General features: G+C 40.2%; 1 protein-coding gene across 7 annotated transcripts in view; it reads right to left on the minus strand.

The window, feature by feature from the left end:
- The window catches only part of IRAG1 (inositol 1,4,5-triphosphate receptor associated 1), a 97,420-nt gene that overhangs the window by 20,008 nt on the left and 59,385 nt on the right, over window positions 1-18,027 (minus strand). For all 7 annotated transcript variants that reach the window (XM_088667367.1, XM_088667360.1, XM_088667356.1 and 4 more), the window contains 10 exons: window positions 15,046-15,146; window positions 12,790-12,860; window positions 11,941-12,114; window positions 11,075-11,152; window positions 10,070-10,116; window positions 8,848-9,450; window positions 6,098-6,176; window positions 5,138-5,258; window positions 4,041-4,071; window positions 2,481-2,621 (listed from right to left, as the gene is read on the minus strand). In XM_088667367.1, coding sequence (XP_088523493.1) covers window positions 2,481-2,621; window positions 4,041-4,071; window positions 5,138-5,258; window positions 6,098-6,176; window positions 8,848-9,450; window positions 10,070-10,116; window positions 11,075-11,152; window positions 11,941-12,114; window positions 12,790-12,860; window positions 15,046-15,146 — 1,446 coding nt within the window. The remainder of the gene's footprint in view (window positions 1-2,480; window positions 2,622-4,040; window positions 4,072-5,137; window positions 5,259-6,097; window positions 6,177-8,847; window positions 9,451-10,069; window positions 10,117-11,074; window positions 11,153-11,940; window positions 12,115-12,789; window positions 12,861-15,045; window positions 15,147-18,027) is intronic.

An 18,027-nucleotide genomic window follows, 5' to 3' on the forward strand; every position in this document is an offset into this window, starting at 1 on the left:
AATCCTGCTGTTTCAGTAGGGTTGCCACATTTTAAAAAGTGAAAGTCTGGATACAAAAGTTGCTGATGAGCTTTTTTAGTTTTGCCCAAAGTTGTTGAGCTGTTTTTGCGAAATCTCAAAAATATATGAGTTGTGGAGCTATTTTTTAATGAAATTTGCCAAAATCTACACTACCGGCATGGGCTGCCATGTGTCTGAAACTAGGGTTGCCATGCATCTGGACATTTAAGCAATTTCCGCCAGGAAACTGTTTACGAGGGCTGAATATCGGCTACATCCAGGAAATTCCGGACGTATGGCAACCCTAGTTTCAGTATAGTACATCCAACTCTAAAAGTGCTGCACTCCTGAACATGAGTCAGCTTCAGATATACATCCAACAAACATAGCCCTTGTTTCATAAACACAAGATTTACACATCAGATTTCCCATTTAAATGAGAAAATCAAACAGAGAAGCCAAACAATTTTCAGGCTGAATGGGAGGGAAAAAGTCAGTGTAGGTGAAAAATACAGTACCAGAAAGGAAGCATATTTCTTAGATGACATTGCACTTTGATGGCAGTGGAAGCAAACATACTGGAAATTGTTTTAGCAAAGCAACCTATTTCATGTAATTCCCAACAAGAGTAATTCCTATATTGTGAAAATGTGCGAATTGACAATGCACCACGACACCAGTCTCTACTACATCTATTTTGCAGCACAATTGCATACAGTGGTGCCTCGCTTAACGAATGCCCTGCTTAACGAAATTTCCGCTTGACGAAAGGATTTTTCGAGCAGAGGTTGCCTCGCTAGGCTAGACGAATTCATTATATGAAAAATTCGTCTAGCGAATCGCAGTTTCCCATAGGAATGCATTGAAATTCAATTAATGCGTTCCTATGGGCAAAAAAAAAAATTCAAAAAAAAAATTAAATGCATTCCTATGGGATTTGCTAGACGAATTTTTCGTTATAAGAAAAGACCCGTGGAACGAATTAAATTCGTCTAGCGAGGCACCACTGTACTTATCTATCCACATTTCAGCCCTACAATGTCCAGTGGCGCTCACCCATAGGCAAGCATGCACAGGAGTGCAGCTTCCATTGTAGCTAAGTCTGCAATCCCAGACACACCAAGCCCAATGGGTTCCACTCCCAAGCAAACATGCTTGGATTGGGCTGCAAATATTTCATGTTTGAATCAGTTTTTACCTGAGAAAGAAATGCATGAACAAATAAGAACTGCTTTGCCCACTCTTTTTCTGAAGTAGAAAATATGTATACATAAACGGTTATAAAGAGATTTATGGACTTCCTGCAGAAATTCCTCACTCCTTGCTTCCTCTATCTTTAGGTGGATTTACTTAGGGCATTTTTTAGGCATGAGTTTACACATTCTTCACTGTATGATGTCAAGTATTCAGCAGTTCCCTGCCCAGGAACATAAATAGTAAAGAACAGCAACTACCTCCTCCATGTTTAGGAAGGGAACTCCAGGAAACACTGCAGGATTAATGCATAAACAACATTTGCAATCATGATGCCAAACCTCTCTGCAATAAATGGTAAACTACCTAGCAGAATTCTGCTGCTTTCATCTAGCACATACACTGCTTTTCCCTCTTCAACAGCATTGAAACCCAAAGTAGAAGGAATGGTGAGTACAGAAAAGGAGACTGAAGAACAGATCTGAGCTCCATGACATAGGGACCTTGAGTCTGAACTCAGTAGAATAATCTGACTTGGAAGTGTATGCTTCTAATGGACTTACTGTGAAGCAGAGGTAGATAACCTATGACCTTCCAGAAACTGCTGGACTACTACTGATTGCTGGGACTGATGGGAGTTGGAGTCCAACAACTTATGGAGGACCACAAGGTAGCCCCCCCCTCTAGTGAAGTCTGGTATTTTGCACCTATTACACCACTGATAAACAATATGCCCCTTTTGTTTGGTTAAAAAAGCACAGTGATACCTTGGTTCTCGAACTTAATCCGTTCCGGGAGTCCATTCAGCTCCTGAAACTGTTGAAAACCAAGGCGCGGCTTCCGATTGGCTGTAGGAGCTTCTTACACGCAAGCAGAATCCGCGTTGGAAGTTCAGCTTCCAAAAAATGTTCGCAAACTGGAACACTTACTTCCAGGTTTGCGGTGTTCGGGAGCCGATTTGTACGGCAACTAAGCCGTTCGATAACCAAGGTATGACTGCAGTTCCAAGAGTACATTATTTTTGCAACATTCAGTACCACCTACAGCAAAATTGATACTTTAAAAATCAACCTACCACAGAACACAAAATTCTAGATATAGGCACAGAATTGAAATGTGGCCATTTTAGATATTTAAGTTGGCTGATCATCAATATGAGTACTGAACAGTTAATGATAACATAGGATTTGGGGACATATTTGGCAGCAGCCTTCAAAATACCTATCAAAATTCACTGAATTCTAGCAAGCGTAAACTGCAGTGAATGTTCACCGTGGTCTTCTTACCGTAATAGCAACTTTAAAATGATCCAGTTCCTTCTCTGTGTTCTCCTCAGCAAGATTCCTCTCCCTCTCAGCCTGGTTAATTCTTGATTCCAAAGTATAACTATCATTTCTGAAAGCCAATGAAAGTTGTACAAACACATTCTGTTGAGGGAGGGAAAAGAAAGGCCTCGTTGAATTCTGTATACCAGTCATATCCGTGTATAAAAGGGGGAAATTGTTTTGCATGAAGTTGACTCATAGAATCATAGAATTGTAGGGTTGGAAGGGACCTGAAGGGTCCTATAGCCCAACCCCCTGCAATGCGGGAATCTCAGCTAAAGCATCCGTGACAGGTGGCCATCCAACTTCTGCTTAAAAACCTCCAAGGAAGGAAAGTCCAAAAGCTCCTGAGGGAGACCATTCCATACACTAGTAGGAATTAATTTCCACAAAGAGAAGTGTCAAAGCCACCTCAAATCATATTCTCCAGCTTGGAAGACTAGGCTGAAGTTACTCCACAGGAAAGCACATTCATTTTACACATTCCAAGGCTGTACTGAGACCACAGGCATTACACTGACCTATGTGCAATCAGTGCTTGCAGTAGTAACATATCAGTTCAGTCCCTTTACTCCTGACCACAACTATAACTTCTAAACCTTTATTCATTATTTATTTAGCAAGATTTAGCTATCACTTAAATAAAAATATCTCTAAGCAGTTTATTTAATAGTATGAAATATTCATTATAAATTAATAAAAACAGGCATTAGAAACAGCAGACAATAAAATCATCAACACAAATAAATATTTTACCTAACATAACATAATTTATATGGGGCTCCTCAATGGATGACATGAACCTAGAACAGCAAGGCATAAGGAGAAGAATGGCACTCCAAGAACAACTTTAAGTTTCCTTACTACTTCCTACAGCTTTTAAAAACTGCTCTCTCTGTCTGATCCAGACACCATTTCTATGACAACATGGTAGGAAGAATACCAGTGAATACCAGGGAATACCAGTTTGGCTTTATGATAAATTGTTACTGTTTTATTGTCTTATTTTCTATGGATCTTTTTTTAAAGATACCGCTTAGAAATATGAATAATTAAGTGGTACAGAAATGTTTCAAATAAATAAACAGTGGTAACCATCAACAATTCATGAGATTATGATCCATGATTCTGCCTACCCTCTGAGGTCTTTCGAAGAGGCCCAGCTACTGCCAGAGGTTCACCAGACCCCTCTATAGTGATTTCTGATATTTACTGAAGGCTGTCTTATTGAAGACTGTCTTATCCCCTGATTGGGATAGCTTTGATGAAGACTGCTGGCTCTGCTCCTTATTTTAGTTTTGTCCATTTTGCTGATTTTTAAATGGAATTTTTATGTTTGTTGTTAAAAATAATGGCCCTTCTGACTCCAGTTTGGATTAGATTTTCTTCAAAGAATGTTTTGAGGGGAGCCATGAAAAGGTTATCTACAAAATGTTGCTCGGTAGTATGTTGCACACAAAATATGACGACGAAGAGCCTTCTAGCATTTTACAGTAAAAAACAAAACAAAAGGAGACTTACCTCAACCTCTCTCTCAGTAAGCGGAGGAGAGCTGTGATAAAACAGGAAACTAAGTTATAAAGTTTGCCAGTGCAGAAAAAATGTCATTAGGAACCACAGAGGGGAAAGGCACCACTGGTACATATGGTGGATTTTCCCAAGGCCCTAGCCCTGGGGCATTGGATGATTACTTCCCCAGTGAGATCAGAATGGCAGGGGAATAAGCCTCACTTCACAGTGAGCATCAGGCTTCCCTGCTACTGTACTTAGATATGGAAAAACAAGATATGCAGCTGCCTACAATGTATTAAATGCACATCTACTTTGGTCCTAACTGTGCTGTATATTCCTTGGCAAATGCAAAATTATTAGACTCTCAAGATCCAAGGTAATGTTTTTATAATGTTAATTTATTGTCACAGCATTGTGCTATATAAACACCACAAAGGCTGCTTCACTTCCTGTATTGGTGTAAAAGATAACACAATTCTGAAGAAGTTGGCAGGCCTAATATACTGTGGTCTTGTTTCTTACAAAGACTGAAGTGAAGAGGAAATATAATTTCCTTAATTTGGCCAGAAAGACTCAGTTAGCATACAGTCATGATGCAAGGTCATTTATATTCTGAGCTGCTTGACCAAGTATAATTTCTGCTTAACGGAAGTTTTCCTTGCTACAAAACATATAAAAGCACATGAACTCATTCCCAAGAGAAGGTATCCTAAAAAAATTATCCTAAGTAAAGTATAGCTTAGTTTCTGATTACAACTTTACAATTTAGATACTACTAATTCAAATGCATAGACATTTTCTTATTTGTTAGATCTTCATCCCACTTTCCTTAGATGAACTCAGGGTGGGATATGTAACTTCCCCCACATTTTATCATTACAACAATCCTGTGAAGTAGGTAAGGCTGGGAGAGCCCAACTGGAGTTTCAGAGCTTACTTGGGATTTGAATATCCACCACTGTAGTCCAGCATTAACTTCTACACCATGTCCAGGGCATAAATGGAGGGAGAACATCTACACATTGCCTTTTTGAATCTAATGCAATTAAGTATCCCTTCCACAAAGCATTCAGGTGCAGTGTGAATATCAGCACAGAGTGGTTTACCTTCCTGGAAGAGAGGTATGCACACGGAGTTTTCGTAAAAGAGTGTCAGGAATGTTGGGCATGACCTCACATCTACTTTTCACCTCTTCCTCCTCTGATGAGAAAGGCACTGGTGAAGACCCTGAAGAAGAGTTCAGAATTTATTATCATTTATTATCATTATCCTTATTGCCAACACCACCACTTCTTCTATTGCTACTACTATTCTATTGCTTCAGTAATGCATTGTGAGCTAAAGTAGTTTAACACATTACTAAACTTTGTACTCTGATGGGCCGAATCAGAGGTGGATTTAGGGGAGCACGACTGTTTTGGTTGAATTGGGCATGGAGCCTCAGGGATGCCACAGGGGTCACAGCAACTACAATTTACAATGGAGTGAGAGGGCACCAAATTTTGGCATTGCAGAGGGCGTCACTGAAATTTGAGACTCCAAGATCTGCCACTGGCCTAATGTTTGAAGGGGATGAAGAAAAGGTATATTCCACATTCTGCCATAAGAAACCAGTATGGGACTAGGGCTAATTGGAAAATTCAGCAAAGGCACTACTGACTGAAGGTAAAATCCAGCTATTCAATGTGATTGTCACCTAGCATTTCAATACTGTCTTATCAATAATTAAGTGGAACCAACTTTCCTCTGTCTGGAAAGTGGCAACTGGGATACAACTTATATTGCCAGTGTCTGTTGACAATAGTTTTACTGACTTCAAAAAGGCCAAGATTTCAAGCACATTGTACTAAATGGGATCCATTGTGATTGATGCAATAATTTCCACATGCAACAATGTGCTCTTTTCACTCCCATACCCACACAAGAAATCACACATGGTGTGGTCTTCAGTGGTGTATTCTAGCAAGAGGCCTCAGTCTGTGTGTTTTTTTTAAAAAAAAAACTTGTTGTGGCCCCCTCCTTCGTAACCACAAGTACATTTCCCATCAAATTTAATCATATTTCACCTCTTTCCTGTTCAGCAGCTTCACTTAGGTCAGGGAGCTTAAGTCCAATTAAATTTTGATTCCGCATCAATATGTGCTCCTGATTAGGTAGAAAAGAACTGCATTAATTCTTCACAAGAAATAACAAGCTCAGTGATATAATTATGTAGTATATGGACAAAGATGGTGGTAATCCAGTTGCTGAGTTTTGCAATATGTCACCAGTAAATTTACATTGCACCCATTAGCATAACAAATTTCCAGTCACTAAATCTAGAATCAATGGATTTAGTCTTAGTCATGCTTAGAGGAATTACTCAAATGGGATGTAAGTTAACTTTAGTCCCATTGATCTTAATGCATCTATCATAAGTATGACTAAGTATAGGGATCCAACCCAATACAGTGGTACCTTGGTTTACAAACTTAATCTGTTCCGGAAGTCCATTCTGAAACCAAAGCGTTCTTAAACCAAGGCGTGCTTTCCCATAGCAGCGGGGGACTCAATTTACAAAATGGAACACACTCAACAGGAAGCGAAACATGTTCAGCTTCTAGTTCACAAACCAAAGCACCTACTTCCGTGTTTGCAGCGTTCTTAATCCAAGTTGTTCATAAAATAAGCTGTTCATAAACCAAGGGACCACTGTACCAGGCAAGAACACTTGACAAAAGGGTATCACAACCAAAAGAGCTCTTCATTCATTCACTACCCACCTCACCTCAAATAGTGAGGGCACTTAGAGAAGATGGCCTGAGTGTATGGACAGGCTTATGTTGGGAGGCTACAATCCTCCAGATGTTCTGGTCCTAAGCAGCATAGAGCCTTAAAAATGAGCACTCTGAACTGGTGAAATTTATTCATAGTCCTAGACAGCAGCCTAGTGGCCATGTTCTAAACTAACTTTAGAGGCAGTTCCACATTACTGTAATCTAGGCTGGAGGTTACCAGGAGTGCCCATCACTGTAGCCAAGCTTTCCCCCCGTGTCCAGAGGGAGTTACAGCAAGTTTACCATCCGTAGCTCATGCCAAAAAAGCTACCTGCACTTCCTGGACAAAACTGAAACCTATTCCTTTAGAGGATTGAAACCCTATCCATTAGAGGTTAAACTCTGGATAGATGAAATGCTGACCAAGGACTGAGCTATACAGCTGCAAACAAAACGTCTTGTGTGTTTTAAGTGCAATATAAAATGTGACACTAGATGGAGATGGCGAGTCTTATGGAAAATTTAATGTATTTTTTAACAACACTCTTTTTTTAAAGCATTTTCAGGACGGTTTTTATGTGTGTAGATTCCACCCAACATGACTTCCATTTTATCATCATCAATTACTCAACAACAGATGAATGGCTCCAAAGTGCTTGGCAAGATTTGAGAAAACCAAGAATCCATGCTCACTGAGAATTTGAAGACTTTTGTGTTGCACTGCTGTAGAATCTGGTGTATGCCAAGAAATGCTGAATACTGTATAATTAATTGTGCTTATATAAACTATATCTTATCTCCTGGTGAAAATAAACACATTTTATGAAAATAAAACTTTAAAAAATATTTTTTTAAAAATCCTATGAGAGAGTTTCTTGTTGGAAACAGACATCTCTTCTTCTTCTCTTTGATCCAGTTAATAAACTGCCAACATTGTATCAGAGTCAGGAAAACTATTGCTTCTTTGCTGCCAGAGCATAGGCCCCAAAATGGACAACCAATTGTCTTGAGGCCTGCAGATAACAATGCGATGTGATGTGCCTTGTCCTGGGAAAGAAGTGTTGAAAGCAGCAAGACACAGGCCACAAAAGAAAAGGAAGCACATGAACAGCAGAAACACTTGGAGCAATGTTTAAGATGAGTTGTTGATATAGCTTCAGGAAGGAAAGGTTTTTCTGGATGTGAAGAAATCTCCTAAGAGACCAAAAGTAGCTTATTTAATTCCTAAATACTACTTTGAAAGATGACAGGACAGTTCATCAGCTTCTTCCTGTTTACATATTGCATACTTTATTGGAGACCGAAGTACCTCTGCACTGTATTTTGCATTCACCTTTAAGCGGTAAGCTTTTGTTTCACTAAAAGGCAAAAGACTGCTTTCTAATTTAACATCAAAGCTGCAGTTGAAAAGCTAATTATATAGGAAAAAGAATGTGTCAATTTAGATATGCAATTCTGGTGTAGAGTTGGAACACATTTTAATAAATGAATATACCAAAATTAAAAATAAATCCATAGGAACAGCACCCCCTCAATCCAACTGATAATCAAAATATTCAGTCTCAGTGTCCTCTTACTTACAGGTCATATCTGACAGGGATCCTATGTTACTTCTTATATGTGCCTAAAAGGAGGTCCATGAACTGTGGTGAAAATGTTCAAAGGATCTCTGTGCTTCTTCCCCATAAAAAAATGAAAAGGAAGTACAGTAATGTGAAAGTTTTTGAGACAAGAGATTGTGGGTGGTAGGTGTTTCTAATGATCAAGAGATAGAGATGCTCACTTTCTGCTGTTGACTCAACCCAAGTCCTCAACCCAAGTTTCTTTGCTCCTTAACTAGAAGCACAGCAATATGATAAGCCCCGACTCACCTTATTCTATCATTGAAATGTGGCCCTTGGTGTAATGAACTAGAAAACAATTCTTCATTTCCCAATACTTCAAAATGCAAGGTTCTGCTCTTATTTTATGAAAGCCCAATCCTGTGATATCACACAGATTTGGAACAACAACAACAACAAAACATTAAAATAAAATCCTGCTAATTTATAGAAACTCACCTCTCTGAGCTTTGTCAATTTCTGCATTCTTACTGGCTGAACTTGTATTTGGAGGTCTTTGAAGGCTGACTGTTTAGTTGATATGTTGTTGGGTTTATTATTAATGGCAAAGTGTCTATCATCTTCAGATGGACATTTAAAAGGTACCTTTTCTATATTGCCAGGTTCTGCATGATCCCATGACACAGCTCGCAATAGAGGAGGGCGGGAACCAGGTGTATTAAGTTCTGTTTTACAAGAAACTTTTGAATCCTTTGATAATGGTACTACTGATCCCTTTAACTTTGGGTCCATGGTAAATATCCCTGGTCCTTGTAAATGGCCTTGGAAAGGAGAATCATTTTCTTTTGTTTTTTTAGGGATTAGTTTCTGAAGTTTGTTTTCACAGGTGCTTGGACTGGAATTTAGAGATACTCTGCCAGTGTCATAACCTGAAGTACAGGATCTGGGTAGATTATCCATAGGCTTATGTGGATCAAAGTTCTCCTTTTGTTCCGTCAACTTTTTTGGATTTTCCAAAGCAGTGGTGTGTGTAACAGGTTTTTCCTGAGAAAGTTTTCTTTGACCATTCTCATTTCGATCAGTTAATCCTTTTGTGGCATTCTAAAAATTAAAAATAACCAAAAAAATAGTATAATGAGTTTGTTTACACATAACACTAGGCCAAACTATAGATTAGTGCAAATGTGCAACTACGCAGGTTCCTGGAGAGACTGTGGCCCCTGCGCTCCTTTCTTTTGCTCTCCTGCTGCCTCTCTGCTCTGAGCTAAGCCATAGTTTGGCGTAGCATGTTGTTCAATCCTGAGCTCATTGTTTGGCTCACTCCAGACACACCATTAGCTGCAACCAAGTTTTGGTCTTATGTTTACGGTTTGGCTCAGGTGACATGCTAAGCTCACAACAGCAGAAGCAGTGGAAGCTGTTACAAGTCAGAATTGCACAAATAAAAGTCCTTATTCAAGAAATATTTACACTGAGCCAGTGGAAGATTCAGGCCCAAAAGTGATGAGATGATTTTTAGGAGACAATATGGGGATGCAGGACTGGTTAAGCACATGTTCCCCCATTGATAAAGCCCCCTAAAACACACACACACACACACACACACACACACACACACACACACACACACACAAACACATTTTCTTGCCAAGGTAATGTGTAGTTATCCTGATTGATTATATGCAGTGGTCAACAATAGTCAGCATTAGAGCATTCTTACCTGCTGTGGAGGCACTGAACCCAAAGCAGATGCGCATATATCAGAACCTACAATATGAAAAACAGGTGATGAAACTTCCACCACATACTGTAACATGTCATAGTTAGCTCTAAACTCAGTGGCCATATGGCTACTACAGGCAGAAAATTTGTTAAATTCCTGTTAACAAAAGTCCTGAACAATTCAACACACTCCTAGATTATAGGACTTCTGCTATAATCACTTCTGCTTCATAGAATATGAGCCTCTCCAGTACTTCAAAAAAGTCTAATCAGGTTCTGCTGTGGATTCCTTCTTATGAGAAGACTTACCCATTGCAGCCTAACAGGATTTATATATAATTTAATCATTAAACCCTATAAGCGGTTTACAAAAAAATATACATTAAAATATCAATAAAACCTCTGCTAGGTTTAATAAGCCTAGAGGGTGTGGAGGAGTCAAGAGGGCATACACATTGTCCACCTTGCCATGGAATTTCCTTCCATGAGAGCTCATACTGCCTCTGCCCTGCTGACTTATCATAAGGCAGGTAAAAGTCTAACTGTTTCATATAGGATAGCGTGGGCATTGTCTTAAAGGACAGCCAAAAATCTTTTAACAGAACAATACTACCTTAGAAGTGGGAGGTGCCATGGGGCCATATGGCCAGCTCTAAAGCCTGTCAGGTTTGCACCTGCAGGGCAAAGAGAAAGACTCTCTTGGTGGGCAGGTGAGTGGGTAGGTGGGTGACAAATGGCTCTTCACACTCTGCTTTTTGGCTTCCTAGAAGCATCTGTCTGACCACTATTGGATGCTGGACTAGATACAGCTTAGATCTGATCAAACGTCTTCTCATATTTACATCACATTTTGCTGTAAAACATTCCCTATTCATTTGCCCAGCAAGATTTCTAGCTTAATTTTTTTTTGGGGGGGGGGATGTTACGAGATCTTATAATGACCAAATGTCTATGGTTGCTCAACTAATATGTATATAATTAGAACATGCAACATTAATTTTACCTGTTGGACTTGGAAGAGTGAAAGAGTTGTTCCGAGAGGCAGCAGGTGAAACATTAGGGCTAAGTGCTGGGGATATAGCTGCATTAAAGTTATACACAACAATTAATAGTTATTCTGAGTGGTTAGTTCTCATTTTCTGGTTTAGTGCTATATGTACAAACACTGAGAGAAGCATGTTGGGGTTGGGCTACTTTGCATGACTTTATGAGCATGGGAGCGAAGAATGTCCAAGTACAGCTAACATGAGGAAAAGTCGAAATACATGTGCATCTTTAAATCTATGCCAAGAATAAGCTGGCAAAAAGCTTTCGACACCTTATATACCACAATATATATTTTCCTTTATGGTGCCACAGGCCTCTTACATTAAAATGACCTTTGTTAATTGTTATGGTAAAACACACATTGCACACAGGCTAACACTGGGTTCCATTTGCATAATTTAAATGTAAAGGCAAGGTAAAGGACCCCTGGACGGTTAAGTCCAGTCGAAGGCGACTATGGGGTTGTGGCGCTCATCTCATTTCCAGGCTGAGGGAGCCGGCATTTGTCCACAGACAGCTTTCCGGGTCATGTGGCCAGCATGACTAAACCACTTCTGGCGCAATGGGACACCGTGATGAAAACCAGAGCACACAGAAACACAGTTTACCTTCCCGCCACAGCGGTACCTATTTATCTACTTGCATTGGCATGCTTTCGAACTGCTAGGTTGGCAGAAGCTGAGGCAGAGCAACGGGAGTTCACCCCATCACGGGGATTTGAACTGCCAACCTTCTGATCAGCAAGCCCAAGAGGCTCAGTGGTTTAGACTACAGCTCCACCCGCGTTCCTAATTTCAAGGTATGGGATTTTAAAACATGTACCTGTGGGAGACTCTGAAAGGCTGCTTCTTGATTTCCTTCCTCTTCGTGTGAGGAACCTCTCACTCACCCTCTTTGCTTCTTCTAACAATTCAAGATTCTTCTTTTTATCTTCATCAGATATTTTAACATCTGGCAGCTGGTCATTCACCAAGTCAATTACATTACCTCTGTTATCTGAATGGAAAAGTATCCAAATTACCCAGTTGTATCATGTAACAGCATTTGAAGTCTTTCGTCTCTTGGTGTGCCATATAGGTCAGATTTTACTCAACATACTGCCATCTAATTGCACACTGAGTAAAATGCTGAATTTATGGAAACCCTGTGATGTAGCTGAGCTCTAATGAAACTTGGACTTGCTGCAATGGTGACACAATGGTGCATTATATTCCCCCCACACCACAATCTTTGTGTTAAATGGTACAGTAGATGCAGCTATAAGGAGTCATGCTAACCACAGAAGTACATATTGGGTGTGAGCAGCTGCCCTAAGGCAGAATTCTACATCTGGCAATTGAATCAGATGTTAAGTAGCTTTGCCCTAAACCCCCTGAACTCTTGATAGATAAAATGCAGGATTGCACTGATCCATGTGGTGCTCACTAGGATATCAGAAGCCTGAGGGTTTTGTTTTGTTTTTGTTTTTTTGCATTTCTCCCCTCTCCCCCTCCACCAAATCTTGTACAGAGTTTGAGTATCTTAAATCAAGCATATACTGGTAAACAAGTTTCCATACAATGTTGCATATTGAACGATGGCACAGTCATTAAAATCTCTACAGGGCAGATAGGCAACTCCACATTTTCATCAAGCAATACTCAAAGTTTTGTGTCTGTGTGTTTTCCTTACCCACAGATGTCAGTGAGCTAGCTGATGTCCTAGCATTTCTGTGAGAATGCCGCAGATGAGGACTAACAGGTCTGGAGGGGGAAAGAAAAGGGGGGTGAGCTTTATTAAAACTAAAGTAGCATTATATAAATCAGTTTATAAAAGTATTAAAACTAAATTTATATGATTGAATTTTATGTACACACACACACACACATTTAAAACAAAAACACCACACATTAAATTCACAAACTAGTTTGGCCTTTAGCAAATGTGAATTTGGAAAGGCACACTTGCCAAGGTAGCATCCTACTCTGTGCTGAAATAGCTTCTTTGGGACTTCTCATAGAGCTATGAGAGAAGTGCTTCCTGTATGGGAGCTGGACAAAAACCAGCAAAATAGGATCAATTTTCACATCATGTGTAAATCCCCCAAAAATCTCTCATCATGAATATGCAAATTTCTCATTAAATTCACCTCAGTTTTATTCTGTGTGAACAAAAATTATGTTGCTATGATTGTTCTAGAAAATTCAGCTCCATTTAATTAGTAAGAATAAATTCTGTTGTGTTAAATGTTTCCCATGCCATGCTAAGAACAAGATGGGAGCCAGATACTACAGCCATGGACTGACTATTGACATCTCCATTCCAAGCTGAGATTTTGTGACTAGCCTCAGCTGATACATTTATATGAGCTGAGCTACCTCTGTCTGTAGGTCTGGATGGTTGGGAGTTGGGAAGGTGTGCTCAGGGCAGTCTCGAGCAGGTCGGCTGCCCTGGCGCTGAGGGGCGGAGATTGCTGCGGCGCCCCCGCCCTTGCAGGGCGCAGCATGGTTTCCACGCAGCGCCCTGCCTACCGGCCCAGCGCCCTGGCTCACCGCACCACCGGGCGTCTACCTAGAGCCGGCCCTGGGTGTGCTACACTGAATGTTCAGGAATTAACCCATTGGGTACTTTGCTACAATAAAAATAGTGCTTGAAGTATACTTCTTCTCAAAGTTGTCAAACATATGTCCTCCCATTACGCATTTAGGATCATTCTGTGTAACTTGAATGTATAAGATAAGACAAACTAGAATGATAATTGGGCACATTCCAACCTCCCCCCCAAAAAAAAAGAGTTCTGGTTTGTTGTTGCTCTTTTAATTAGCAGTTCACTGAAATTTCCAATCATCTTTAAACAGCAGTAAGTCCTAATACAGTACACCTAAGGAAAACCCCACAAACTTGAAATCAAGTGTTAGAAAATTATTTTATTTATTATCAGCAATTTGGTCTCTGGCAATTCATTGGCAGTCATTTTCTGTCTTGCTAGGTAAGTAAGCAAAACTATGCAAGCAAGCAATCAAAAGGAGGAAAAAAGAGAAAGAGGAACACAACAGGAAAGGGGAAGGGAAGGGAAGTGGTAGCTGTATTGTAACTGGGCAAACAGCCAGGTAAGACAGCTGTTCCTTTGGGGCAATGTACCGGTAGTCGTCAAAAGGTTTCAATGCTGAAATATTTATTTCAAAGATTGCGTAAGTTTCAATCCTCTAACCAAAGATTGTAGGATTTAGCCCACATGCATGAGAACATCCATGTATTCCTATTTGAAATTATTATTATTATTAATATAATATTGTTTATACCGCACCCATCTGGCTGAGCGACTCCCAACAGAATATTAAAAACACGATAAAACATCAAACATTAAAAACTTCCCTAAACAGGGCTGCCTTTAAATGTCTTCTAAAAGTTAAATTGTATTATTCTTGAAAGCCCTCTATATTTACTTTGTTTCATGCACCTCACTCTACAAAGTAGCTCCACATGAAGTGGATAAGTCTGCATGCTCTGGTGGTTAAAAAAAAAAACTTTGCTTGTTACATATATCCAGAGCAACAGTTCTGTGTCCAATTATTCAAATCTAGACTTCATTACAAAAAAAGAGATTTACGGAAAGGTCCACATGAGATTGGACCCAACAATATAATTTTCTAGAGAAATGAAGTTTCAAATCTATCCTTGCAAGCGTGTAGAATGCTACAAAGTTATAGAGGCAAGAGGCAAACAAACAAACCAAGCATATAGAAAGGTCAAATCAGTTTATAGCAAAAAATGCAGAGAAGGCATTCCTTATGTGTAGAGCTCAGCATGTAGCGCCATGAAGATCATTGGCCATGCTTTCCGGCACTGATGGGAGTTGGAGTCCAACAACATATGAGGATTGTGCAGGTTCTTCATTTACCTATGGCAGAGTAGAAAACAAATTGTGTGTGCTTATTTATGTATTACCTGAAAGCTAGATTTTTTTCTCTTTCTGTATCTGATGTGACTACGTCTTCTGGAAGAATGATAGAAGGTGTGTTGCATGTTGCTGCTTCAACAGGAGACTCCTGAATGGTTTGTGACAAAAAAATATTTTGAAAATTTAACTTGGAATATAGAAATATACTATAGGATAATTGCAATGGAGTAAACATATCACCTTATTTTTACATGAAATTCTAGGCTTAATTTATTCACAGGCTCTGCATAATTCAAGTCCTATGCTCTAATGCAGACCCTACCTAATTGCAAGAGCAACTAATACACAATTCTTGATGAATTAGCATTTGTGAACAATTTTTATAAAGAACCCAGATGCTTCAAATCCATTTTAAAACAATTGAGGACTAGCTGCCATATTGGACAAGTAAGATTAATAATACCAACAATACTACTACTAATACGAAGTAATAATAGGGGTGTGTGTGTGTGTGTGTGTGTGTAAAATGCCTTCCCAGGTAACAAAAATATTCTTTAAATTTCTCACGAACAGCTCAGTGCATTTGGCCACTTGGAAGCAAGTCCTACATTCTACACAGCAGTTAGTTAACCCCACTTTTTTTTTTTACCACGGCTTTCTTTGCTTTGCCTCCTGTGCAAAGGGTGTGTGTGTGTTGTTTGAAAAATCTTTATTTCATTTTGCTATTGTCGAGGTATTATGGCATGCACACGTTTCATGAGAACTTTTCCCATGTACATCCAGTGATTTCTCCCCAATATCAAGGTGTGGCCAACCATTCTAGCTCACATACTTTTGCTCTTCACCCTCTAGAGCACGGGTGTCAAACACAAGGCCCGGGGGCCAAATCCGGCCCGCCAGACCTCATCATGTGGCCCGCCGAGCGCCCCAGCCAGCGGGACCCAGCAGTGGGACCTTGCTGCTGAAGCGCCGCGCCAACAAAGCGCCGACAAACAGCTAGGGCCGGGAAAATGCTTTTTGCCCCTGGGTCCCTTCGCGCTCTTTTCTGGCGCTGAATCAAGGCGGCGACCCACCCCCCTTCCCTTTCTTTCTTCCTCTCTCTCGTTCTTATTCTTTCTTTCCCTCTCCTTCCTTCCTTCCTTCTTTATCTCTGTCTTCTCTCCCTCTTTCTCTTTCCTTCTTTATTCCTTCTTTCCTACTCTTCTTTCTCTCACCTCTTTCCTTCCTCTCTCCCTCCTGCTCCCTCTTTTCTTTCTTCCTTTCTTCCTTTCTTCCTTCCTTCCTTCCTTCCATCCTTACCAACTTTCTTCCTCTCCCTCATTCTTATTCTTTCTTTCCCTCTCTACTTCCTTCCTTCTTTCTCCCTTTCCGTCTTTTCTCCCTCTTTCTTTTTCTTTCCTTCTTTATTCCCTTCCTTATTTCCTACTCTTCTTTCTCTCCCCTCTTTCCTTCCTTCCTTCCCCTCTCCCTCCCACTCCCTCTTTCCTTCCTTCCTTCCTTCCTTCCTTCCTTCCTTCCTTCCTTCCTTCCTTCCTTCCTTCCTTCCTTCCTTCCTTCCTCCCCTCCCTCTCCCTCTCCCTCTCCCTCTCCCTCTCCCTCTCCTCAGAAACATAGGATGCTGCTTTATACTTCTGGCCCTTAAACCCTGGAACCATGAGAGCAGCTTCAGTGAGTCAACCTCAGCCAGTCCCTTTGGTGAAGGGTGGTGGCTCACTGGCAGAACATCTGTCCTGCATGCAGAAGGACCCCAACATTTCATGCAGGACCTTTGCAGGGCTGCTTGCAAGCTCTGCAAAGGTCCTGCATGAAACCCTAGCGAGCCTCCACCACCCAGTGCAGTTACCAAAAATCATTTTTCAATAAATTGTACAATAATTGTACATTTGAATATCTACTTGCCATTATTCTGACTATGTTTCTGCTTTCAGAGCTAGTTATTACTTACATTATTACAAAAACAGTAATAATTGAATGCAGTGACAATAATTTATGTTAATAAAGAGTGGACACATAGTCCTACAGATACATCCGGCCCTTTGAGGGTGACCAAACTGCTGATGCGGCCCCCGATGAATTTGAGTTTGACACCCCTGCTCTAGAGCCACAAACAGCCATGGAATCCTCTGTCTGCTCTTGTGGAATGGAGGGACTGGCAGGGTCAATCTGAAAGTTTACATTTTTATAGTACTACCTAGGACATATAATGGCTTTTTCTAGGTAATAATACATAATGCAGTGGGAAACAGGAAACCTTAGATGCTGCTGACTAAACGAACTTTCAAAAAAGCAGCAGCCAGCAGCTGAAAAAGAGACTACTCCCCAGGCTCCCACAGCAATAGTTTCTTATAGGGAACAATTACCGTTGTTCTATACCTGACAAAACTTTATAGACACACAACTGCATGCAAGACAGAGCAAAATCAAGATCTCTTTGACCTATACTGTATGCCTTCCATTAGACTGATCACTAGAACTCACACACGTGGGCTGTTTATCTTAAACCAGGAAACTAGCCCTCAGCACAAATGTGTAATGGTGTCAGAATGCATGACAAATAACTGCACAGTTCACTGCTGACAACATTTTCCTAGGATGTTGAAAGGAAAAGCAGCGGATGTTTTTATCCAAAGAGTAGAATACTATGTCCTAGGTTTAAAAGACAATGATAAAAGTAAAACTGAACGTGCCAGATATACATTGGCGTTAAAGTTTTCAACACAACTCAAGAGAACATGATGATCTGTTTTGTGTTGTGGTGTTTTTTTTAATAAAAAAGGGCAGTTGATAACATAAATCCTAAAGAAGCAGGCTTGAAAATCATTACACTTGTTGATTCAGTACTGCATATTAGCAGAAGGTCCCTCTTTTACACATTTTATGCATTTCATCTAAATGATGTGCAAAGCATCAAAAATATTTTTGAGGAGAGATTAGAGGGTCAAGAAGTTCTCTGTGAAATCATCAACTGTGTTGACATAGTTGTCTCTGTGTGTGCAATGTGGAGTGTCACATGCTGTTAATATTACCAG

This window comes from Zootoca vivipara, chromosome 1 (assembly GCF_965207765.1).
Source record: "Zootoca vivipara chromosome 1, rZooViv2.hap1.1, whole genome shotgun sequence".
Taxonomy (NCBI): Eukaryota; Metazoa; Chordata; class Lepidosauria; order Squamata; family Lacertidae; genus Zootoca; species Zootoca vivipara.